Genomic DNA, 25970 nt, shown 5'->3' on the forward strand with positions numbered 1-25970 from the left:
AGCAACGTGAGCATTCAGTCTGAATTCTATCTGAAAGGTCACTCCGTACAAACAGCTTTTAATAGCTTGTGCATCCAAATATAGTTTCACAGAACTGATCCTGGGAACACAGGTGTCCTGGAATGCAGTAGAACATTTGTCTTTGAAAACTGAGTCATAGTACGTCAACATAGGGCAGCAATTACATATGGCTGTAGGGGTAGGCATTGGGTCTGGAGGTTCAGGTGCCTGCATCCCACGTTGGAGTGCAGGTTCAGTATCTCTGGCTCCTGACTCCAGCTTCCTGCCAATGCTGACCCTAGGAAGTAATTGGGTCCCTACCACCCACATGAGAGATCAAAACTGAGTTCTTAGCTTCCAGGTTCCCCAGCTTTTTTGTGCATTTGGGGAGTAAACCAGTAAATGGGAGCTCTTTCTTTTTGTCTCTCTCTCTCTCTCTCATTTAATCTCTCAGAATAAAAATAATACTTCTAATTATGTCTATATATTCTGATATGTATATATATATACATATACTAGGGTTTAAATTCAACAAAAATAATATTCTTATTTTTTTTTGACAGGCAGAGTGGACAGTGAGAGAGAGAGACAGAGAGAAAGGTCTTCCTTTGCTGTTGGTTCACCCTCCAATGGCCGCTGCGGCTGACGTGCTGTGGCCGGTGCACTGCACTGATCTGAAGGCATGAGCCAGGTGCTTATCCTGGTCTCCCGTGCAGGTGCAGGGCCCAAACACTTGGGCCATCCTCCACTGCAAAGAGCTGGCCTGGAAGAGGGGCAACTGGAACAGAATCCGGCGCCCCAACCGGGACTAGAACCCGGTGTGCCAGCGCTGCAGGCGGAGGATTAGCCTATTGAGCCGCGGTGCCGGCCTATTCTTATTTATTTATGTACTTATTTAGGAGAGAGAGAGAGAGGGAGAGAGAAACAGATAGACAGAGAGATGGAGATCTCCTATCTGCTCATTCACTTCCCAAATGTCTGCAATAGCCAGAGCTGAATCAAGCCAGAGCCAAGAACTCAATTCAGGTCTTCTATATGGGTGGCAGGGTCTCAAATACTGAGCCATCGCCTGCTGCTACTTCCTACTACTCCCTGCTACACATGCTACATTAATAGGGAGATGGAATTGGGAGCTGGGACTCAAACCTAGGCATTCTAATGTGGGCTGTAGGTATCTTAACCACTAAGCCAAATACCTGCACCTATCCTCATTTTTTAAAAAATGTTTTATATATTTGAGAAGCAGAGAATCAGACAAAGAGTAGACAGATAAAGACAGAGAAACATAGCTGTCATCCTTATGGTTTACTTCCCAAACACCTACAGCAGGAGCTGGGCCAGAAGTCAGGAGCTGGGAATTCAGTCCATATCTCCCACATGTGTAGCAGGAACCCAGCTCCTTGAGCCACCATCTGCTGTCTCCCAGGACCTTCTCTAGCAGGAAGCCAGAGTCAGCAGCTGAGTTGGGTATTGGATCTAGGCACTCTAAGAAGGAACGCAGGCATCTTAACCACAGTTTTAACCACTTGGATAAATGACCAGCCCTACTCTCATATTTGAACAGTTTCTCTAATCAACTACAATATAAATTGAGTTTAAAGAGTGCTTTTTCCAAAACTGACAAATGGGATTACATCCAATTGAGAAGCTTCTGCACTGAAAAAGAGACATTTAGCAAAGTGAAGAGGCAACCGACAGAATGGGAGAAATTATTTGCAAACTATACAACTTATAAGGATTAATATCCAGAATACATAAAGAGCCCAAGAAACTCAACAACAACAAAACAAACAAGCCAGTTAAGAAATGGGCAAAGGACTTAAATAGGCATTTTCCAAAAGAGGAAATCCAAATGGCCAACAGTCATGAAAAAGTGCTCATGAGGTTTCCCCTTTCCCCTACTAGAATGGCTTTCATGCAGAAATCAACAAACAACAAATGCTGGCGAGGATGTGGGGAAAAAGGTACCCTAATCCACTGTTGGTGGGAATGTAAGCTGGTTAAACCACTATGGAAGACAGTTTGGAGATGCCTCAGAAATCTGCATATAGACCTACCATATGACCCAGCCATCCCACTTCATTTCCCAAGGGAAATGAAATCAGCCTATGAAAGAGAAATCTGTACCCCCATGTTTATTGCAGCTCAATTCACAATAACTAAGATATGGAATCAACCCAAATGTCCATCAATGGAAGACTGGATAAAGAAATTATGGGATATGTACACCATGGAATACTACACAGTGGTTAAAAAAGTGAAATCCTGTCATTTGCAACAAAATGGATACAACTGGAAAACATTATACTTAGTGAAATAAGCCAGTCCCAAAAGGACAAATACCATATGTTCTCCCTGATCTCTGGTAACTCATAGAGCACCTAAAAGGTTATCTATGGAAGTGAAATTGACACTTTGAGATGCGATGACTTTGAATAGCCCCTGTCTCGACTGCTGAGGAAGAGTTTTTTTTTTCTTCATACTGTTTGTTTTACTCTTTACATAGTATAGAATTATTCTTCTGTGTATAAAGTTAATTGAAAATAGATATTAGTGAAAAATAAGAATTGGAATAGGAGAGGGAGGAGGAAAAAGGGTGGGAATACAGGTGGGAGAACAGGTGCATGGAAAGAGTCACTATGTTCCTAAAATTATATATATGAAATGCATGAAGTTTATATACTTTAAATAAAAGGTTTCTGGGGGAAAAAAGAGTGCCCTAGGTCTTTCGTGATGATGATATCAAAGCGAAAAATATCAAAGCGAAAAATCTGGCTAACCGTCATTAGAAGCTACTAAGTTTTTATTGAGAGCTTCTAGTATTCAATTAGAGGTTGGAATTAAATACAGATTTAAGACAGGATTCCTGTTTTCATGGAATTTATTTATTTATTTAACAATTTATTTATTTATTTGAAAGGCAGAGGAGGAGAGAGAGAGAGAGACAGAGACAGAGAGAGAGAGAGAGAGAGAGAGAGAGAGAGAGGTTTTCCATCTACTGGTTTACTCCCCAGATGGAATTTAAAATCTAACTGGGTGGGGCCAGTGCTATGGCATAGCAGGTATAGCCATTGCCTGCAGTGCTGGCATCCCATATAGCCACCAGTTTGGCTGCTCCACTTCAATACAACTCTCTGCTATGGCCTGGGAAAGCAGTGGAAAATGGCCCAGGTCCTTGGGCCCCTGCACCCACGTGGGAGCCCCCAAAGAAGCTCCTGGCTCCAGCTGTTGCGGCCATCTGGGGAGTGAACCAGTGGATAGAAGACCCTTCTCTCCTTTCTCTCTCTCTCTCTTTCTCTCTCTCTCTCTGCCTCTGCCTCTCTGTAACTCTGCCTTTTAAATAAATAAATTAAATAAATTTTTAAAAATCTAACTGGGGACTCTTCTCCTCCTGGAACCACAAAGAGTGCTGAAGAGAAGAAGCCCTTAAGAAAATGCAACGCAATTTTTAGAGCTGCAGATCAAGTGCCTGAGAAAGAAGTTTGCTCAAAAGACACTCGGAAAGGCAAGGAAGAAGGTTCTCTATGCGAAAGCTGAGCTCTATCACAAGGACCATCGCTGGAGTCTGGATGGCAAGAACAGCTGGTAACCTCTATGTACTTGCAGAACCCACACTGGCCTTTGCCATCGGGACCAGGGACATCAATGGTGAAAGGTTTGAAAGGTGTTGTAGCTTCCCTGACAGATCCTCACTGACTCGTATGTTAATCTCAACAAGGCTTCAGTGAGCATGCGGAGGAGGTGTGTGTTTTGTGCTGTAGTAAGACATCACTTGGGACACCCATGGCCCATGCTGGGGTGTCAGGGTGTGAGTCCTGGCTCCACCGCCATTCCAGCTTCTTGCCAGTGTTCATCCTGGGAGGTAGCAGGTGACAATTCGGGTACCGGGGCCCTGCCACCCACATGTGAGCCCCAGATGGAGTTACTGGCTCCTGGCTTAGGCCTGGCCCAGCCCTGGCTACTGCAGCCATTTAGAGGGTGAACCCATGGATGGAAGAGCTCCCTGCCTCTCTCTCATGCTCATACTTCCTGCCTTACAAAAAATGAAAACAAATAAATTTCATAAAAACTTTTAGGCAAGCAGATTTGATGAACTTCTGCATTGCTGAGTACATAGGAGTGCTCAGAGGGTTGCACCCCAGAAGGGGGCATGGGATGCCCATGTCCCATGTCCCCATATGTTGGCCTATGCATCCGTACATCTGGCTATTTATCTGTATCCTTTGCCATATCCTTCACAGCTAACTGGTAAATATGTTTCTCTGAATTTCTAGGCAATTAATTGAACCCAAGAAGTAATGGGAACCCCAGTTTATAGCTGTATCAAAAGATAAACTCACAACTAATTTAATTATAGGTTTTTAGGGTAATTCCTAATCTGGGCAGCCTCTATTCTACAATTCAGAACAGGAGCTCCCACTAGGCAATAGCAGAACAGTGGGTTTTGTAAGGTGGAGACAAGGAAACAAGACAGGAAACACTGCTTGATGAACATCCTGTTACTTCAGGTTACTTTTTTGTAAGGGTTAAAGCAGAAGGAACTTTCTTATTACATGACTCAGGTAGACTGGAATTTGCTGTTTTCAGGAAAAACTGTTCTGTTTTAGGATCTATCTACTTCCTTAAAGTTTCAGTTGGATTGTGTGCATTGAGCATGAGGGACTCCATTTTAGTTTGGTCTGGTCTGTTGGAGCCTGTTGCAACAGCTCTGTCCAAAACAATGGCCTCCACTCATTTTTGTTTAAGAGCTGATTGGCCACAACTTGGTGCTTGTGTTTGCCGTGTGCAGTGGAAAGCGGTTTGTGGAGCTGAGCTCTTTCCCTAGACTCCAGCGAGAGAGGGTCAGGATGGAATTGAATGACAGGGCACCCAGCTGATGTCCGCTGGAGACCACTTGGTGTGTTTTGCAGTGAGTGAGTAGAGAGAAAAAATTGTGTGTTTTCCTTTATGGGTGTTCAGGATGGATCGAAGATAATAGGAATAAAACTAGAGATGAAGAAGCTGTGAAGGAGACTTTATTTTAAAAATTATTTCATTTATTTGAGAGACAGAGAGACCCCTCAAGCTCCCATCTGTCAAGGAGACCAGGACCTCAGTTTGGGTGTGAGGTCATGTCCTGGGAATGGAAAGACAAATTGACGGTTAGCAAGGACGAGGCCTCCTGCGGGTTGGAGGCAGTGAGTCCCACAAGAATCTTCATCAAAAGTTTGGGTGTCCTGGGGCGGGGGCGGGGCGGCGCGGCTGGCGCCCACGCGTCCCCATGGCCGCCGCGCCGGAGCCCGGCGAGCCCGGGAAGGGGAAGAATACCTACTGCGTGTTGGGCACTAAACCAGGTACTGAGGATCCAGCCCTGATCAAAACAGCCTTTTAAACTCCTAGGAATTTTAGATGTGGAAAACATTCCCTGTGCACGGGACTCAATATTATATGGCTCACTGGGATCTGCTGTGGCTGGCCTCGGACATTTTTTGTTTACTAGTAGAATCAGAAGATCATGCGATGTTGGAGTAGGAGGATTTATCTTGGTGACTTTGGGATGCTGGTTCCACTGCAGGTACAATTACGCAAAGCAACGAATCCAGGAAAGGATTGCCAGAGAAGGAATTAAAAATAAGATTTTATATGAAAGTACCCACCTTGATCCTGAAAGAAAACAAACCAACAGCAGTGGCAGCAATTAAGTCTGAAGCACTGAAAACCAAACAGCTGCTTCAAGAGTTGGGATCAACCACAAGAAACATCTTATGTACAATAAGAAGGCTTTAAGCAAGTAAATAAACCATGTTTTAGTTGTCATTTTTTGTTTACACTTGCATAAAAATCTGCCCATGTATTCTGGCCCCGCCTCTATCGCCAGGGTAGCATGCCTGTGTGTAACATACTGTTGTGATCTGCTGTATCCAAAGAATTATAAAACCCAGTGTTTAACAGGCTTGGAAAAAGAATTCTTAAAGGAAGCAGTGAATTTAATGATGAAATTTTCAAGAAATAAAATACCTATACTTGGATTTTTAATCTTGCCTTAGAAACAAAAATTACCAGGGTGCAGGTGGGAGGGAAGTTACTGGGGGGAAAGCCATTGTAATCCATAAACTGTACTTTGGAAATTTATATTTACTAAATAAAAGTTTAAAAAAGCCCCAATAAATTAAAAAAAAAAAACCAAAAAAAAAAAAAAAAGTTTGGGTGTCCTGAGGGAATCCAGCCCTTCCTTGCCTCAGTGGGAAGAAACTTGCTGGGGTTCTGGCAGCCCATCCAGTGGTCATCCTCCATTGCACCTGCTGCTTTGTTTGTGTTAACAAACATCTTCCATCCATGGCTGTGTGCTGGGTAGCCACAGGCTTCCGGGGAGCCTGTGCCCCTCTCCACTCTCGGGGGGGGGGGGGGGTGACTCTTCATCAGATTAAATCAACCACAGCAATTTCACCATCATTGTTATTATCATTGATTTAGGATTGGGAAGGTGGCAGAATTCTGATCAGGAAATGTGCAAAGAAGTCTGCTGTGAGGTTCCTATGGGGGAAAAAAATTTTTTTTTTTCATTTTATTTGAAAGGCAAAGAGGAAGAGGCAAGGGAGAGAAATTTAAAAAAAAAAAAAGGAAGAAAAAAATCCTCTTCTTGACATACTAGTGCAGATAAATATCTGGGCAGAATACACCACCCCCCCACCACTTTTTTTTTTTTTTAAGATTTATTTACTTATTTGAAAGTCAGAGCTACACAGACAGGGAGACAGAGAGATCTTCCATCTGCTGGTTCACTCCTCAGACAGCTGCAACGGCCAACACTGGGCCAAGCCAAAGCCCAGAGCCCAGAGCCCAGAGCTTCTTCTGGGTCTCTTTTTTTAAATTTTTTTTTAAATTTTTAAATTTTTTTTGACAGGCAGAGTGGACAGTGAGAGAGAGACAGAGAGAAAGGTCTTCCTTTGCCATTGGTTCACCCTCCAATGGCTGCCGCAGCCGGCGTGCTGCGCCTGGCACACGGCGCTGATCCCAAGGCGGGAGCCAGGTGCTTCTCCTGGTCTCCCATTGGGTGCAGGGCCCAAGCACTTGGGCCATCCTCCACTGCACTCCCTGGCCACAACAGAGAGCTGGCCTGGAAGAGGGGCAACCGGGATAGAATCCGGCACCCTTCTGGGTCTCTTATGTGGGTGCAGGGGCCTAAGCACTTGGGCCATCTTCAGCTGCTTTCCCTGGCACATTAGCAGGCAGCTGGATGGGAAGTGGAGGAGCCGGGACTCAATATGGGCGCTATAGAATACCAGTGTTGTAGGCAATAGCTTTACCTGCTCCACCACAACATCAGCTCCAGAATGTACCCTCTTAGAGACTGCATTGTGAGCCAAACCAGATTGGCAGCCCCTTGGGAAAGTTTCTTTTAATAACAGATCTGATTTCCATCCACATTTGCTTCTGTAATTAAACTTCTTAAAGCAAGGTAGTCAATAACTACTTTATCAAAGGCACCTTAATCTCTGGTTTAAAAAAAAACACACACACACACAAAAAAAAAAAAACCCAAAAAACAAAAAACAAAAAACTCAGGTCTTTTCCCTGGCTCAGAAGCCTCTGGCGATAACATTACCTTATTGGTAACTGTATCTTGGTCTCAGGGCTCAAAGTATCAGCATATTCAACTGTTAGCCCTTGATTCTGTTCTATCATAACAAAGACCTCTGCTGTTTCTAGGGACCTCTATCAGTGGAGCCAAGCACCATTTACTTGGCACTGGAGTATAACATCCTTCTAAGTTCTATTCCCTGAAACAGGATCTAAGCTGTAACTTTGTTATAAAGGAGTTGGTAGGAAAAAAATGTTTAAAGTCACATCTGATGCCGCTGCAGGTATTTGGGAGAATGAACCAGCAGCTTTCTGTCTCTGTCGCTCTCTTTTTCTGCTTCTCATATAAATAAATAATTTCAAAAATTAGTACATAAAATAAAACATTTTATCAAGCAATAATGAAAATTTAACATATAAAACTAGAAGGACACAGCTACAGGTGTACTTAGAAGGAATTTTATACAGTTTTAAATACATATATGGAAAAAAGAAGGCTGAAAATATTAAATGTTTAATCTCAAGATGTAAGGAAAAGAGCAAATGAATCCTAAAGATGTTAGAATGAAGGGCTGGTGCTGTGGCATAGCTGATAAAGCCGCCCCCTGAAGCGCCAGCATCCCATATGGGCGCCGGTTCTAGTCCCGGCCGCTCAACTTCCGATCCAGCTCTCTGCTGTGGCCTGGGAAAGCACATGTGGGAAACTTGAAAGAAGCTCTTGGCTCCTGGCTTCGGATTGGCCCAGGTCAGGCTATTGTGGCCAATTGGGGAGTGAACCAGCAGATGGAAGACCTCTCTGTCTCTCCCTTTCTCTGTTTGTAACTCTGCCTCTCAAATAAATAAATAAACTTTAAAAAGAGAGAGAAAGAAGAGAATATGAGAATATGCACCCCATGTTTCATTGAAATGATAGTCATAATGGCTAAGATATGGAATCAATCGAAGAGAGTGAAGACAATGTGGTATATCTACATAATGGAAAATTGGCCTCAAAAAAGGGGTTCCTGTTATTTGCAACAACATGAAAGAACTTCGAAAGCATTATGTTAAGAGAAATAAGTCAATACTGAAAGATAAATACTGAAAGATCTCACTTATGTGTGAAAATTGAAATGTCAAACTCACAGCAGCAGAGAGGAGAGCAATGGTTACCAGGGGTTTGGGGGTTGCTGGAGACCTTGGTTAAAGGATACAAAATTCCGAGAACTAGGAATGAGTTCAATGGAGCTGTCCTACAAAAGGATGATTAGAGTCAACAACACTGTATTTCATTCATGAAAATTGCTCAGAGAGGAGGTTTCAAGTGTTCTCACCACCAAGAAATGGTATCATGAGCTAATGCATGTCAACTAGCCTGACTTAGCCATTTAGCCAAAACATCATGGACACCAGAAATGTATACTGTTTAAATGCGTCAGTTAAAAATGGTCCTTTGAACAGACTATTAGTATTGAAAAACTCCTGACAAGACTGATATAGGAGTAGGTGGGGCAGGTGTTTAGGGCAGCAGTTAAGGTGCCTCTTGGCCTGCATTCCACAGTGAAGTGGCTGGTTCAAGTCCTGGCTCCTCTCCTTTCCTTCCAGCTTCCTGCCAATGCATTCCCTGGGAGGCAGCAGATGAGGTCTTGAGTACTTGAGTCCCTGACACCCACATGGGAGATCCTGATAGAGTTCTGGGCTCCTGGCTTTCAGCCTGGTCCAGTTCTGGCTGTTGCAGGCATTTGGGGGAGTGGGATAGTAAAAGTCTTTCTATTTTTTAAATAAAATGAAATATATATATATATATATATATATATATATGTATTTTTAAAACACCAACAGGGGTAGGTGTTGTGGCATAGCAGGTTAAGCTGCTGCTTGGGCTGCCCTGGTTCAAGTCTCAGCTACTCTGCTTCTGATCCAGCTCCCTGCTAACGTGCTTGGGAAGCAATAGATGGTGGTTCAAATACTTGAGTCCCTGCCACCCATGTGGGAGACCCGGATGGACCTTCTGGTTCCTGGCTTCAGCCTGGTCCAGTCCAGGTCTCTGTGGCCATTTGGGAGAATGAACCAGGGAATGGAAAATCCCTTTCTCTCTCTTTCTGTCTCTCTCTCTGTCTCTCTCTCTCTCTTTCTGTCTCTTTCCCTCCCCCTTCTCTCCTTCCCTCCCTCTCTCCCTTCTTCCTTCTCTCCTTCCCTCTGTCTGTTACTCTGCCTGTCAAATGAATAGATATTTTTCAAAGACTAATAAATACAAGAAAGAAGCCACAGACACCCAATAACAGGATCGAAGACAAAGACATCATTCTACATGTAAACAGACATCAAAGAGGATAACATAAAAAAAGTCATGTCAATACGTTGGAACATCTATACGGATGTCCAGGTAGTCCATGAATCAACAATTTGTTCCTTTTTATTCTGAGTATAAATGCACTCGAGTTTGTTTAACCTTTTTGGGGTCCATCAAAAATAGAGCTGCTGTAAACATTCGTGTGCAGTATCTCTCTGAGCTAGCTGCCCAGGGCTGCAGTTGCCAGGGAGCATGACAGTCGAGTGTTTAGTTTTGTAAGAATCTGCCAGACCACTGAGAGTGGCTGCACTATGACACAGTTCCTTCAGTGGTGTCTCAGGGGTTCGGCCTCTCCACTTCCTCATTGGCGTTCAGTGTTGTCATTATTATTCTGTACAATTTTAGTCATCCTGATAAGTATTTATTCTTGAAGGGTGAGTTGATCTGTGATATGCTAAATTACACTTCAATATATAAAATTAGTTGTTTTACTGGTAATCCTTTTTTTTTTTTTTTCTGAGAGATGGTATCCAGGCATCTAGATATATTTTCCAAATCAACAAGGGTGGGTCTAGTTTGTGGCCGGGGTTATGAATCACTGGTCTCAGATGATGAAAGCTTTGAAGGGAAAGTCATCCTTTGGGGAAACAGCCATATGTGATGATAGGAAGAGATAGTAGAAAAAGGTAGCACAATAGAGACGCCAAATGATGTTTCAGAAAAGCAAACAAGGAGTATGTGAACCTAGAAAATAATATTTTTAAAAGGTTTAGTTTATTTATTTGAAATTCAGAGATAGAGAAGGATAGGCAGAGAGAGAGAGAGAGAGAGAGAGAGAGAGAGGTCTTCCATCTGCTGGTTCACTCCCCAGTTGGTCTCAACGATTGGAGCTGTGCAGATCCGAAGCCAGGAGCCAGGTGCTTCTTCTAGGTTTCCCACGCAGGTGCAGGGACCCAAGGACTTGGGGCATTTTCTACTGCTTTCCCAGGCCATAGCAGAGAGCTGGATCGGAAGTGGAGCATCCGGGACTTGAACCAGCGCCCATATGCGATGCTGGCACTGCAGGCTGCAGCTTTACCCGCTGCGCCACAGCACCGGCCCCCAAAATAATATTTTTTAAAACACTTTTTTGAACTTCTGAAAATTCGAAACAGATTGCTTTTAAAAAATAACTACTTAGATCAAAAATAATTTTAAATCTGTCAAAATAATCAATGGTTACATAGAAGAAAAGTTCATTACTAACAAAAATTAGAGTTGAAAAGAGATACATAATTGTCTAACTCACCTATAAAAGCAAAAATAGGAAATGTTCCGGTAGTGGCTAGTAAAGTTAACTGGTTAATTTGAAGCCATCAAAGTGTCCTGTGACACGGGAAGGTTGTGGATCGTCACCAGAGGGAGCTAAACCTTCACAGAGCAATGAAGGAAAAGGAAGACATGGAAAATTCTATGAACCAAAAAAGTGATGCCTCGAGATCAGTGATGTCAATTGGAAAACCAGAGTACGCGGTTTCAAAAGGAGCAAGTCTCAGAGTGAGATGTGAGGGCGACAAGAAGAAAGTGCCCTGCCCCACTGTGCCTCTGCAGTGGGGTTCTGCCACACGTGCCCCAGAGCGCTGACTCATCTCAGAAGCAAGGTGGCACTTTGGAGAACTGGTGGCAACGCCGTGCAATGACTCGTCAGGGCTGGGCAGGGCAAAGTGGGACTGAGCAGCCAGACCTGCTCACTCTCTGGTGCTCCCTACCTGGATTTATGGCCCCAGGACCCGCCCAGTCACTGAAGCCAGAACCCGGGTTTCGTTCATGACTGGGATATCTCCTCCTGGTAACATACTAGTTTTCCTTCTGTGCTACCTTAGGGTTTACACTGAAGAATCCTCTGTGTTCCCCAGAACACCCCTTTCCACCGCAGATTAGGGCCTCTTTTTTAAAATTTATTTTAGATTTATTTATTTATTTGAAAGGCTGCTAGAGAAATAGAGAGAGGGAGGGAGAGGAAGAGAGAGACAGAGAGATCTTCCATCACTGACTCACTCCCCAGATGGCTGCAATTGCTGTGACTTGGCCAAGTCAAAGCCAGGAGCCAAGAACTCCAATAGGGTCTACCATGTGGGTGGCAGGGGCCAGAACATTTGGGCCATCTTCTGCTGCTTTCCCAGCTGCATCAGCAGAGAGCTGGATCAGAAGTGGAGCAACCTGGACTAGAACAGGTGCTCCAGTACAGGATGCTGGCATCACAGGTGGCAGCTTAACTCATTGAGCCAAGACACTGGCCCCTAAAATTTAAATTTAAATTTAAATTTAAATTTAAATTTAAATTTAAATTTATTTTGTTATTCATTTGAAAGACAAACAGAGAGAGATCGCCCTGTATTCTTTCACTCTCCAAATGCCTGCAAGTCAGGCCAGGCCAAAGCCAGGAACCAGGAACTCAATCTGCATCTCCCACATGGGTGGCAGGAACCCAACCACGTGGGCCATTACCACTACCTCTAAGGGTCTGCATTAGCAGGAAGCTGGATCAGAAGTAGAGCCAGGACTCTAACCCAGGTACACCTATATGGGATGCAGGGTTCCCACGTATTGACTTAACTCCTGCGCCAAATGCCCATCCCAAACTATGAGTTCTGACCTTTAAATACCCCCATATTCCCCAGCTACATCTGTGACCTAGACCTTCTTATGTCATTGGAGATATTAAAGGTCACTCAGGAGGATTTTCAATGGCAGTTAAAATGCTGCTTGGGGCACCCACATCCCACATCTGAGTGCCTGGGTTCAACTCCTGGCTCTGCTTCTGAGTCCAGCTTCTTGCTAATTCATACTCTAGGAGGTAGCAGGTGATGGCTCAAGGAATTGGGTACCTTGGGTTCCTAGCTTTGGCCTGGTCCAGCCCTGTTTGTTGCAAGCATGTTGGGAGAGAACTGTGGAAGGAAGATCTCTCTCAGTGTCTCTCCTTTTTTCTTTTATTTATTTGAAAGGCAGAGTTACAGAGAGAGAGAGCAAGACAGAAAGACAGAGATCTTCCCATCTGCTGGCTCACTCCCCAAATGGTCCCAACAGCCAGGGCTGGGCCAGGCTGAAGCCTAGAGGCAGGAGCTTCTTTTGGGTCTTCCATGTGTGTGCGGGGGTCCAAGCACTTGGGCCATCTTCTGCTGCTTTTGCAGGAGGTGCATTAGAAGGGAGCTGGATGGGAAGTGGAGCAGCCAGGACTCGAACCTGCCACCCACGTGGGATGCGGCATCATAGGCAGCGGGTTTACCCCCCCCCCCCATGCCACAGTGCCAGACCCTCTTCTTTTTTCAAGCAAAGAAAAATTAAAAAGAAAAGAAAATATGTTTGGATTTCCAGAGTTGACTGTAAATTAATTATTAATTTTTCTTGCATAACGCTGCTTAAATATGTCCAAAACCCACATTAGGTACAAATATTTTAGGCATATAACTCTTATACAACTGTAAAATCAAAACAAATCTACACATAAAATGCAAATTAAATGACAACTAATAAAATGAAGTTGACAGCATTAACGTGCTCTGATGGTTGTTTGCTCAAACTAAATCACCTCTCACACCATGGATTTGAAGCAAGCTGCTTTAGAGCAAGCTCTTTTGCATTTGTCAAGTTATTATCTTGGGCAGAGAAACGACTCAATCATAAAGCTTTTCTCTAACTCAGCCACATCATCATTTGTTATATGTACTGTCTGGTGCTATATATATATTTTTTTTGTGATATATTTTTGATTTAAAAACATTGAATATTTATATCTATCATTTATTCACTTTTTAAAAATATTTTTATTTTCTATTTTTTTTCAAGCCAAAGATTTGTTTAAAGATTTATTTATTTATTTGAAAGGCAGAGGTACAGAGAGGCAGAGGCACAAAGAGAGAGAGGTCTTCCATCCACTGGTTCACTCCCCAAGATGGCTGCAACAGCTGGAGCTGGGCCAATCCAAAGCAAGGAGCTAGGAGCTTCTTCTGGATCTCCCATGCTGGTGCGGGGGCCCAAAGACTTGTACCATCTTCTACTGCTTTCCCAGGCCACAGCAGAGAGCTGGATCAGAAATGGAGCAGCAAGGACTCGAACTGGTGCCCATATGGGATGCTGGCACTGCAGGTAGTGACTTGATCTGCTACGCCAGAAGACTGGCCCCCTAAACCGAAGATATTCTATGATAAACTATTCCTGTTCCTTCCACCACTACTGTTGCTGAGTGGAGAATTTATTACGAAATATTGGGGAGAGGGTTTGCTTATTTAAAACACTTTGAGGGGCTGGCGCTGTGGCATAGCGGTTAAAGCCACTGCCTGCTATGCCAGCATCCTATATGGGCACTGGTTCGAGTCCCGGCTGCTCCACTTCTGATCCAGCTCTCAGTTATGGCCTGGAAAAGCAGCAGAAGATGGCCCAAGTCCTTGAGCCCTGGAACCTGCATGGGAGACCCAGAAGAAGGTCCTGACTCCTGGCTTCAGTGGGCTCAGTTCCGGCCATTGCAGCCATTTGGGGAGTGAGCCAGTGAATGGAAGACTTCTTTCTCTCTGTCTGCCTCTGCCTCTCTGTAACTCTGATTTTCTAGTAAAATAAATAAATCTTTCCAAAAACATTTTGGGGGGCATGTGGGCATCCACTTTGGTGAGATGTCTGTTCAAATCTTTTGCCCACTTTAAATTGGATTGTTTGTCTTCTTACTGAGTTGTAAGAAAACTGTTCATATTTATGATATAAATCCTTTAGCAGATATATGTTCTACAAATATTTTCCCTTACTCTGTGGCTTTCTTTTGCATCTCCTAAATAGTTTCTTTTTAAACCAAAATTTTCCATTTTCTTTTTAATACATATATATTTTTCATTTGTTTATTTGAGAGACTGTTACAGAGAGAGGGAGAGACAGAGAGGTCTTCCAGCGGCTGGTTTATTCCCCTAATGTCTTCATGGCTACAACAGCCAGGACTGGGCCACTCCCAAGCCAGGAGCAAGGAGCTTCTTCTGGGTCTCCCATGTGGGTGCAGAGGCCCAAGCACTTGAGCCATCTTCTGCTGCTTTCCCAGGTGCATTAGCAGGGAGCTGGATCAGAAGTGGAGCAGCTGAGACTCAAACCAGCGCCCTTATGGAATGCCAGCGCCACAGGCAGAGGCTTAACTTACTATGCCACAGCACTGGCCCCAAAAGTTTCCATTTTGATTAGATACATGTCAGTTTTCTGAAAAAAGTATTTATTTAATTACTTGAAAGGCAGAGAGACAGACAATGAAAGCTAGCTCTTCAGTTCTCTGGTTCACTCCCCAAAATGCTCACAACACTCAGGGTTAGGCCAGGAATAAACCAGGAACTGGGAATTCAGTCCAGGTGTCCCACATGGGTGGCAGGGACCCAGCCACCTGAGCCATCACCCCTACCTCCACAGGCACTCGTCAGCAAGAAGCTGGGCTGGAAGCAGAATCAGAACCTGAACCCAGGGACTCCAGGGACTCTGATATGGCATGTGGGCATCCCATGTGGTGTCTTTTTTTTTTTTTTTTTTTTTTTAATTTTTGACAGGCAGAGTGGATAGTGAGAGAGAGACAGAGAGAAAGGTCTTCCTTTTGCCGTTGGTTCACCCTCCAATGGCCGCCGCGGTAGGTGCGCTGCGGCCGGCGCACCGCACTGATCCGATGGCAGGAGCCAGGTGCTTCTCCTGGTCTCCCATGGGGTGCAGGGCCCAAGCACTTGGGCCATCCTCCACTGCACTCCCGGGCCACAGCAGAGAGCTGGCCTGGAAGAGGGGCAACCGGGACAGGATTGGTGCCCCGACCGGGACTAGAACCCGGTGTGCCGGCGCCGCAAGGCGGAGGATTAGCCTAGTGAGCCGCGGCGCCGGCCCCATGTGGTGTCTTAATCGCTATGCAAAACCCCTGCCCCTGTCAATCATTTTTGATTCATTTTTTTATGTGTCCTAAGAAATCTGTGGCTATCAGAAGTCACAAAGATCTTCTTCTGTGTTTCTTTCTTTCTTTCTTTTTTTTTTTTGACAGGCAGAGTGGACAGTGAGAGAGAGATAGAGAGAAAGGTCTTCCTTTTGCCGTTGGTTCACCCTCCAATGGCCGCCGCGGTAGTGCACTGTGGCTGGCGCACCGCGCTGATCCGATGGCAGGAGCCAGGTGCTTCTCCTGGTCTCCCATGGGGTGCAGGGCCCAAGGACTTGGGCCATCCTCCACTGCACTCCCTGGCCACAGCAGAGAGCTGGCCTGGAAGAGGGGCAACCGGGATAGGATCGGTGCCCCGACCGGGACTAGAACCCGGTGTGCCGGCGCCGCAAGGCGGAGGATTAGCCTAGTGAGAATCGGCGCCGGCCCTTCTGTGTTTCTTACATTTTATAGTTTTAGCTCTTATTTTGGTTCCATTACCCATTATTTATGGTGTGAGGTAAGGGTTGTGGTTCATTTTTGGGTATATGGTATCTGATTGGTCCATCAACATCTTTTGGAAAGACCATAATTTCCCTCATTGAATGACCCTGGCACCTTTGCTGAAAATGTGTTTGCCATAAATGTGTAAGCCAATACCCACATGAAAGTAGGCTCAGCATCATTAGCCATTAGGGAAATGCCAAGCAAAGCTACAATGAGATATTACTGCACACTCACTCAGATGGCTATGATGAAACAGATAACAAATACCAGTGCAGATATGGAGAAACAGGAACCCTCATACTCGTACTTTAAAAAAATTGTTTATTTATTTGAAAATCAGAGTTACAGAGAGGGGGAGAGAGAGATATCTTCAATCTGCTGGGTCACTCCCCAAATGGCCGCAATGGCTGCGGCAGGGCCAGGCCAAAGCCAGGAGCCAGAAGCTTCTTCCAAGCACCTGGGCCATGTTCCACTGCTTCCCCAGGCCATCAGCAGGGAACTGGATGGGAAATGAAGTAACTGAGACTCGAACCGGCATCCATTTGGGATGCCAGCATCTCAGGCAGCAGCTTTACCCACTATGCCACAACACCAGCCCCCACAGTCATACTTTTGCTTCTGGGAGTATAAAATTGTGCAGTTTCTTTGGAAAACAATCTGGCTGCTTCTGAAAATATTAAACACCAGTTACCATAAGACCCATCAATTTCACTCCTAGGTTGTACACTTGTTCACAGCAGCATTATCATAACAGGCTCAAAGTGGAAGCATCCCAACAGCCATTAGCTGTAAGTGGTTAGATGAAGTGTGGGATATATGTACAACGGGGTACTATTCAGTCTTTTTTTTTTTTTAGAGAGAAAGGTCTTCTTTCTGTTGGTTCACCCCCCAAAATGGCCACCACGGCCGGCACGCTGCGCCAATCTGAAGCCAGGAGCCAGGTGCTTCCTCCTGGTCTCCCATGCAGGTGCAGGGCCCAAGGACCTGGGCCATCCAGAGAGCTGGACTGGAAGAGGAGCAACTGGGACAGAATCCGGCGCCCTGACCGGGACTTGAACCCGGGGTAATGGTGCCGCAGGCAGGGGATTAGCCTAGTGAGCCTCGGTGCCGGCTTATAAAGAAAGGAGATTCTAACACATGCTACAACATGGATGCATTTTGAAAACATAATGCTAAATGAAATAAGCCAGCCACAAAAGACCACGTATTACAAGATTCCATTAGTACGGAATGGCCAGAATTGGCAAATCAATAGAGACAGAAAGCACATTAACTACACTTAGAGTAGGGGAGGCACGGTGGGATAAGAGGAAATGGAACTTTACCAAGATGGTGCCGAAGGCGAAGAAGGAAGCTCCTGCCCCTCCCAAAGCTGAAGCCAAAAACAAAGACTTTGAAGGTCAAGATAACAATGCCGAAAGGTGTCCATAGTCACGAAGAAGGAGGAGGAGGGGGAGGAGGAGGGGGAAGAGGAGAAGCCGCAGCAGCAGCAGCAGCAGCAGTGCATGTCACCCACGTTCCAGCCACCCAAGACACTCCGCCTCTAGGGGCAGCCCAAATATCCTGGGAAGAGTGCCCCCAGCAGAAACAAACTTGACCACTATGACAACATCGATCCCCTGCCCTGAGTCTGCTATGAAGAAGACAGAAGACAACACCACACTCGTGTTCACTGTGGATGTCAAGGCTAACAAGCACCAGATCAAACAAGCTGTGATGATGATGTGGCCAAAGTCCACACCCTCAACAGACCTGATGGAGAGAAGGCGTGTTTGGATGTCTCTGAGCCCAGCTGGCTAATTCTTCTTTTTTTCTTTAATATTTATTTATTTATTTGAAAGAGTTACACAGACAGAGAAGGAGAGGCAGGGGAGAGAGAGAGAGAGAGAGAGAGAGAGAGAGAGAGAGAGAGAGAGAGAATATCTTCTATCTGCTGGTTCACTCCCCAATTAGCTGCAACAGCTGGAGCTGTGCCGATCCAAAGCCAGGAGCCAGGAGCTTCTTCCAGGTCTCTCATGTGAGCACAGGGGCCCAACCACTTGGGCCATCTTCTACTGCTTTCTTAGGCCACAGCAGAGAGCTGGATCCGAAGTGGAGCAGCCGAGACTTGAGCCAGCACCCATATGGGATGCCGGCATTGCAGGCGGTGGCTTCACCCGCTATGCCACAGTGCCGGCCCCAGGCTAGTTCTAAAATACATGTTTTTTCACCTTAAAAAAGAGGAAATGTAACTGCTACTGGATATAAGTTTTCCTTTTGAAGGGAGAGGGATTTTCTAAAATTAGATTGTAGTGATGGTGGTACAACTTTGATTTATTCTTGTTTTCACCAGTATTATAATTATTCCTAGAGTTTGAAACAGGAGTTGTCCTTTCTCTGACATTGTTAAAACTTTTTCTCAAGCCACAAAACACACATAAGCACACTAAGAGGTAAACGTTTGATAAGTTTCCCTGATGTGTCAGTTACACAAAGAACAGCAAGTTAAGGTAAAAAGAACACACAACAGAGAACTCTAGGCGCTGACTCAGCCTTACTCGGGCTCTCCCTGGATTCAGGGCGTCACCTGCCCAGTGAGAAGACGGGGGACTGTGCTTCCCTAGATCTCACGGGATGGTTGCAGCCCTGTGGCCTTCCAAATTCTCCTTGAATATTTTCCTGTTCTTCTCACTTTTAGGAACAAAAGTTTTCAACAGGTTTAAGTCCTCCTTCCAAAGAAGAGCTACAGGAGAGAGCCACGCTTCAGTTAAAGAGCAGCGCTCTGCCACCACCTACTTCACAATTTCAGCATGTGTGCTCACTCTTGCTGTCCTCAGCCCTGTCTTGAGCTCCTAAATCTGAGTCGTATACTTAGAACGCCTGCGAACAGCTGGCCAAGTCCCGGGCTTGGAAGGAGAGGAAAACAAGCTAAAAGAAAGGTTCTGGGCTGGTGGGAATGCTAGCCTAATCCTTCCCATTCTCAGGGAGAAGCACAAAACTTCAGAGGCGCCCCATCACATAGTGAAATGAAACCCACAGAACCCTGTGCCACGGCTCTATTCAATCTGTTCTCGATTCAAGTGCCTGATTGGTTCATTTGCTTTCCTCCGTGAGTATAGCACACCAAGGTACACCACCCTGTGGCTTTCCTCGCCAGTCTGTAGTTACATAACCCTGATATCTGGCACAATGTGATATTCTACTATATCTTAGTTGTTTGGGATAAAATATATGAACATATTGCATTTAAGATTTATTTACTTGCAAGTCAGAGTTACACAGAGAGAAGAGAAACAGAGAGAGAGAGGTCTTCCATCCGATGGTTCACTCCCCAATTGGCTGCAATGGCCAGAGCTGTGCCGATACTAAGCCAAGAGCCAGGAGCTTCTGGGTCTCCCACACGGGTGCAGGGGTCCAAAGACTTGGGCCATCTTCTACTGCTTTCCCAGGCCATGGCAGGGAGCTGGATTGGAAGTGGAGCAGCTGGGTCTCGAACTGGCGCCCATATGTGATGCTGGCGTTTCAGGCCAGGGCGTTAACCCACTGCGCCACAGCACAGGCGCCAACATATTGCATTTGTCTACCCACATATTGGATTATTTGCCCCAGATATAATACTTAATGAACTAATAGCAGAATTCCTGCGACTGTAACTAGTTATCTGTGAGTAAATTCAGGTTGGAAAGGTAGATTCAGATTTGGTCAAGTCTGCTGACTCCGAAGGCATACAATTCTTATAAACACTTTTCACTGTCCTGTTCATGATAAATCACATATTTGATGATGTACTTTGTCCAAGTTCTAAGTATTTAGGAGCCCTTCCTGTGACCTGTGTGTCACTGCATGCTCTGGATGCCTCTTATTCACTGGCTGGAATGACAGGAAAATCATGCTCCACTGAACGTCGGGCCACCCTCCCTGGGCATTGTTTATGGCTAGAGCGAGGGCCTGATGGAGACTCTACTCAACCCTGCCCCTTCTCCCACCAAGAGTACCAGGGGACGGCAGGGACCCTCTGCAGGGGCTGAGCAGCTGGTCTGGATTCCTCCCACGTCCTCCCCGCCGTGGACACTGAATCCTGCTCCCTGCCAGATGACTCAGGCAGCCGTGGTGAAGGCAGGAGCCTCGTTCACGCCACTAACACTACACACTCTTCCACAGTGTCCTCTGCTCTAGCAACCTTGTCCCTAAATGAACTCTAGCTCAGCGCTAGGGACAATCTTTTCCCTGAGACATCTCGCGAGAAGAGGGTTGACCACAAAGGAGACCTGCTTCTGCTTGGGCTACAAGGTCCCTCTTGCTGCATCCTGCCTGTACTATGATTATCCTGGAGAGTGTCCTTTTTCAGGAGACGCATGCTAAAGTATTTTGAGATCAACAGTCATGGTGTCCCACTTCCAAACAGTTCACAAAACATACACAGAGCGAACACATATGCAGTGTATGACTGGTTTTCACTAGTTCTCTGCTTGTAAACAGGAAAAGTGAGGTCAGGGCAGAGCTGTCATTCGCACCAAAACTACACAGGGGTCAGCCAGAGGGTGAATGACTGGTCCTGAAGGTATTTCTGCTCGTGGCAGGGAGGAATGATTGGGTGGCACTGCAGCAGCCCCAAGCTTGTGTGTTCTGGGTCACACCTGGATTGTAATTTGGAGAGGGAACATCGCATGTGAAGTGAGCATGCCTGAGAGTCTGCAAATGTGTCGCCCTGACAGCTGGTGTTAAGAGTAACCTGCAGCATAGGCGGAGGGTTTGGCCTGGTTCGCCTCAAGCTGACTATACTTTTTTTCCCCCTCTACATTTTTTTTTTAAAGATTTATTTGAAAGACAGAGTTAGAGAGAGAGGTAGAGACAGAGTGAGAGGTCTTCCCTCTGCTGGTTCACTTCCCAGATGGCCGCAACGGCCAGAGCAGCGCCGATCCAAAGCCAGGAGCCAGGAGCCTCTTCTGGGTCTCCCATGCGGGTGCAGGGGCCCAAGGACTTGGGCCATCTTCTGCTGCTTTTCCAGGCCAGAGCAGAGAGCTGGATGGGAAGTGGAGCATCTGGGTTTTGAACCAGCACTGGCACTTCAGGCCAGGGCATTAACCCTTTGCACCACAGCGCCGGTCCACCATCTACATCTTTTCATGTTTTCACCTTTTCCACATCCCTCGATTCACTGAATATTTAATGAGTACGATTTGTGTTGATGTGTGTGTGGGAGGGGGATTTAGGACAGACAACACCGTATACTCAAGTGAAACAGGGCAGTCTTTACCTCAAGCATCTTATACTCTAATAGGAAAGCAAGTGTACAAATATTATTTCTTCAATATAATCCTTTAAGGTTCACAACTGAAACAGATCTGCAAAGATCCTTTTACCAAATAAGGAAATATTTACAGGTTCTGGTAGTTAGTACGGATACGTTTGGGGGACATTTTTTGGCCTACTATAGGTAGGGTAGGACAGATGCGCATCTCTGAGAGGTGATCATTGAAGTTCCTTTGTCACTTGGGTGGACAGCTGGCTAAGAGAGCTAAGCTGTGTTCAAAATGATACCTCGTTCTCTGGAAGCGTAGGCAGAGGTGCTTCCTTCCACTTCACCCTTACGTATCCTTAGCCCTCATTGACTAAAATGTTCTTGGCATGCCTCCTGCACACTGAGAATCAAACTACAGAAAAAAAAAAAAAGCCAACATTCCTAAGAAGTTAATTTTGCACATAATTTTCACACTGTAAATTTTTTTTAATAACTGGTCCTTAGTTCCTGGGTTTTTTTTTTTTTTTTTTTTTTAAGATTTATTTATTTGAGAGTCAGAGTTACACAAAGAGAGGAGACGCGGGGGGGGGGGGGGGCTTCCATCCACTGGTTCATTCCCCAATTGGCCGCAACGGCTGGAGCTGCGCAGATCCGAAGCCAGGAGCTTCTTTTGGGTCTCCCACACAGTTGCAGGGACCCAATGACTTGGGCCATCTTCTACTGCTTTCCTAGCTAGAGCAGAGAGCTGGATCGGAAGTAGGGCAGCCGGGTCTCTAACAGGTGCCCATACGGGATGCTGGCGCTTCAGGCCAGGGCATTAACCCACTGCGCCACAGCGCCAGCCCTCATACTATAAATTTACTATAATATTTGGTTGTAGATTTTTGGGGCTTTTGACTCAGCCTGTAGGGTGGCCCCTTAGGCAACATTCACCTTCCAGGACAATGCCCTCCGAGCAGAGCGGATTCAGTCAGGGGTGAGAATGTGATGATGGACTAGATTCTCCTCAGATCTTGGGCCTTGACTCGGCATCGAGATGGATTGCAGATGTAGCCCTGAAATGCCATCTTTGCTAAGTGAAAGCTATTATGTACAAAGAAACAGAGCCAAGCTAATATAGGAAAGCAGTAAGGAGAAAGCGGAGGTCAGCAGCCTCTCCCTACCATCTCACCTACTCCCCCAACACGCCTCCCTCAACCTGTACTGCAGAAAACAGCTATTTCTGAGAAACCGCCTGGAACTGATGCCAGCTCAAAATATAAATGTGGCTGCTGATGGCATTCCCCCCACCCATGACATGTAGCGAATTATATCATTATAATAAAATTATCATGGTGACATACTTAAACCCTGCCCCAAACATGCTCCCATGAATATTCAATTCCTTCAGATCATATAAAGGGATAATCCTGAACCTCGCTGAGTGCAGCTCACTCTCAAGTGTGTTCAAACTCCCCTCTCAAGTGTGTACTTTTTTTTGACAGGTAGAATGGATAGTGAGAGAGAGAGACAGAGAGGAAGGTCTTCCTTTTTGCCGTTGGTTCACCCTCCAATGGCCGCTGCGGCTGGCGCATCTCGCTCATCCAAAGCCAGGAGCCAGGTGCTTCTCCTGGTCTCCCACGCAGGTGCAGGGCCCAAGGACTTGGGCCATCCTCCACTGCCTTCCCGGGCCATAGCAGAGAGCTGTCCTGGAAGAGGGGCAACAGGGATAGAATCTGGCACCCCAACCGGGACTAGAACCTGGTGTGCTGGCGCCGCAAGACGGAGGATTAGCCTGTTAAGCCACGGCGCCGGCCACAAGTGTGTACTTTTGCCTTGCTAATAAGCAACTTTATTCCTTGAATTCTTTCTTGCATAGGAGACAAGAACCTGGATCCAGTCATCCAACAACAAAATGATCACAGACTGGAAGTGCAAGTAACTCGCTTTTTGTTTTTTCTTTTTCAAAACAACTGTCTTTGTCTTATTTTACTGATTTATTTTCATTTTATTTGGGAGAGACAGACCAAGAGAGAGATCTTTCCTCTGCAGGTTTGTTTTCCAAAGGCCTGCAACAGCCAAGGCTGGGTCCAAAACTCAATACAGGTCTCCCATGTGGGTGGCAGGGACCCAAATGACTTGAACCTGCTGCTTTCCAAGGTGCTCACTAGAAAGCTGGAATCAGAAGTGGAGCCAGGACTCAAACCCAGTACCTCTGATATGGGATGAAGGTTTTCAAGTGATGTCTTAACCATTGCTCCAAACTCCTACCCCATGTCTTGGTTCTCTTTTTTTTATTGTGTGCTGAGAGTTTATTTATTTATTAAATTTTTGACAGGCAGAGTGGACAGTGAGAGAGAGAGAAAGAGAGAAAGAGAGAGAGAGAAAGGTCTTCCTTTTGCCGTTGGTTCACCCTCCAATGGCCGCCGCGGCCGGCATGCTGTGGCCGGCGCACCGCGCTGATCCGATGGCAGGAGCCAGATGCCTATCCTGGTCTCCCATGGGGTGCAGGGCCCAAGGACTTGGGCCATCCTCCACTGCACTCCCTGGCCACAGCAGAGAGCTGGCCTGGAAGAGGGGCAACCGGGACAGGATCGGTGCCCCGACTGGAACTAGAACCCGGTGTGCCGGCGCCGCAAGGCGGAGGATTAGCCTAGTGAGCCGCAGCACCGGCTTATTTATTTATTTTTAAAGATTTATTTATTTATTTGAAAGTCAGAGTTAGAGAGAGAGAGGAGAGGCAGAAAGAGAGAGAGGTCTTTCATACTCTGGTTCAATCCCCAATTGGCTACAACGGCCAGAGCTGAGCCAATCCAAAGCCAGGAGCCAGGAGCTTCTTCCGGGTCTCCCACAGGTACTGGGGCCCAAGGACTTGGGCCATCTTCTATTGCTTTCCCAGGCCATAGCAGAGCCGGGACTCGAACCAGTGCACATAGGGGACGCCAGCACTGCAGGCAGTGGCTTTACCTGCTACATCATAGCACCGCCCGCCCCCCCTTGGTTCTTAATGGCTTTCCTGGTTAGAGATCCAAGTGAAGCAGAGCTGTATCTCTCCTCTAGATTAAGAGAAATCTACTCCCTGTTCCCACCCTTCTCTGGATGATAATTTTCTTTTTTGCTTAGCCAGTCCTAAGTGGATGTCTCTTACTCATACTTAATAGCTAAAAAAATGTTGCAGTACCTTTTCAAAAGATCCTTCTAAAAACCCCAGATTGCCCAAGATTTTTCCTGACATTTTAATCAGATTAGAGCCATTAGAAAAGCATATAAGCACAATATTATGGTGGCCCTACTTTCATTTCCTAGAACAGTGGCATGGAAGATACCTTAGGGGACATCTAATTCAATACCTTCACTCTCAAATAAAGAAACAAAGGCCCCAATGGCCCAGAGTCTTGCCCAGTACTGGGATTAGACCCTAATTTCTGCTACTGGAACCACAGCCCTTTGTCATAAACTTCTCAGAGCCAACAACGGTACTCCCTTTTCCTTAAATTCTAAGTGAGATCATTAAGCAATGTTTACTGACTGCCTACTTACTGGTCCAGACTCTTAGTTACAAGTTAAAAATCTAGTTTAAACTAGTTTAAGGTTAAAAAAAAAAAAAAACACAAACAAACCGGTTTCAGGAATGGCGGCTGTTTTCATGCTCAAAATTGCTGAGTATTCTCTCTCCACCTCTAGACTTCCCCAAGGTGGGGCACTTCCAGGTCACACCCTGTCCGTGTAGTACACCAGCAGGACATGCCTGACTACTCTGCAACTTCTTAGATCTGTGAGTCAATGAATTTCTCTCTACTCCCTGAAAGCCAATTTGAATTTGATTTCTGCCATTTGTAACAGAAGTCCCAACTAGAAAAGCTTACTAAAAAAAGCTCCCCATAAACAAGGGTATTGGTAAACAGATTATCCCTTCAAAACTCTCTAAGAGTAGGCAGTATTAGAAAAAGATGCAAGAGGCCGGCGCCGTGGCTCACTAGGCTAATCCTCCGCCTTGCGGCGCTGGCACACCGGGTTCTAGTCCCGGTCAGGGTACCAGATTCTGTCCCAGTTGCCCCTCTTCCAGGCCAGCTCTCTGCTGTGGCCCGGGAGTGCAGTGGAGGATGGCCCAAGTGCTTGGGCCCTGTACCCACATGGGAGACCAGGAGAAGCACCTGGCTCCTGCCATTGGATCAGCGCAGTGCACCGGCCACAGCACGCCGGCCACAGCACGCCGGCCGCGGCGGCCATTGGAGGGTGAACCAACGGCAAAAGGAAGACTTTTCTCTCCGTCTCTCTCTCTTACTGTCCACTCTGCCTGTCAAAAAAAAAGATGCAAGAACGTGCAGAGGCAACGATGAAAAGAAACTTGTATTGACACACGACGCATGGCCTTTGCTCTATCTTGTATCTTCTAATCATTTACAACTTCCACTCATTGCTCCCACCAGCATCACATCCTGGATCGCTGCCTAACAGCCCCACGTGATTCAGCTATCCTGGAACCCCTTTCTCAGAAACACAGCAGGAGGTGACTGTGAGCAAAGCCTCTGAACGTT

At 46.0% G+C, this 25970-nt stretch overlaps 1 protein-coding gene across 1 annotated transcript; it reads left to right on the plus strand.

Moving 5' to 3' along the window:
* The first annotated feature begins 5260 nt into the window (after positions 1 to 5260).
* On the plus strand, positions 5261 to 6008 carry LOC133748448 (cytochrome c oxidase assembly protein COX20, mitochondrial-like). Its single transcript, XM_062177245.1, has 2 exons — positions 5261 to 5314; positions 5364 to 6008. Exons 1-2 carry the CDS (start codon positions 5261 to 5263, stop codon positions 5679 to 5681), a joined length of 372 nt encoding a protein of 123 aa, XP_062033229.1. The 3' UTR covers positions 5682 to 6008.
* Positions 6009 to 25970: the final 19962 nt, after the last annotated feature.

The sequence above is a fragment of the Lepus europaeus genome, chromosome 2, assembly GCF_033115175.1.
Source record: "Lepus europaeus isolate LE1 chromosome 2, mLepTim1.pri, whole genome shotgun sequence".
NCBI lineage: Eukaryota > Metazoa > Chordata > Mammalia > Lagomorpha > Leporidae > Lepus > Lepus europaeus.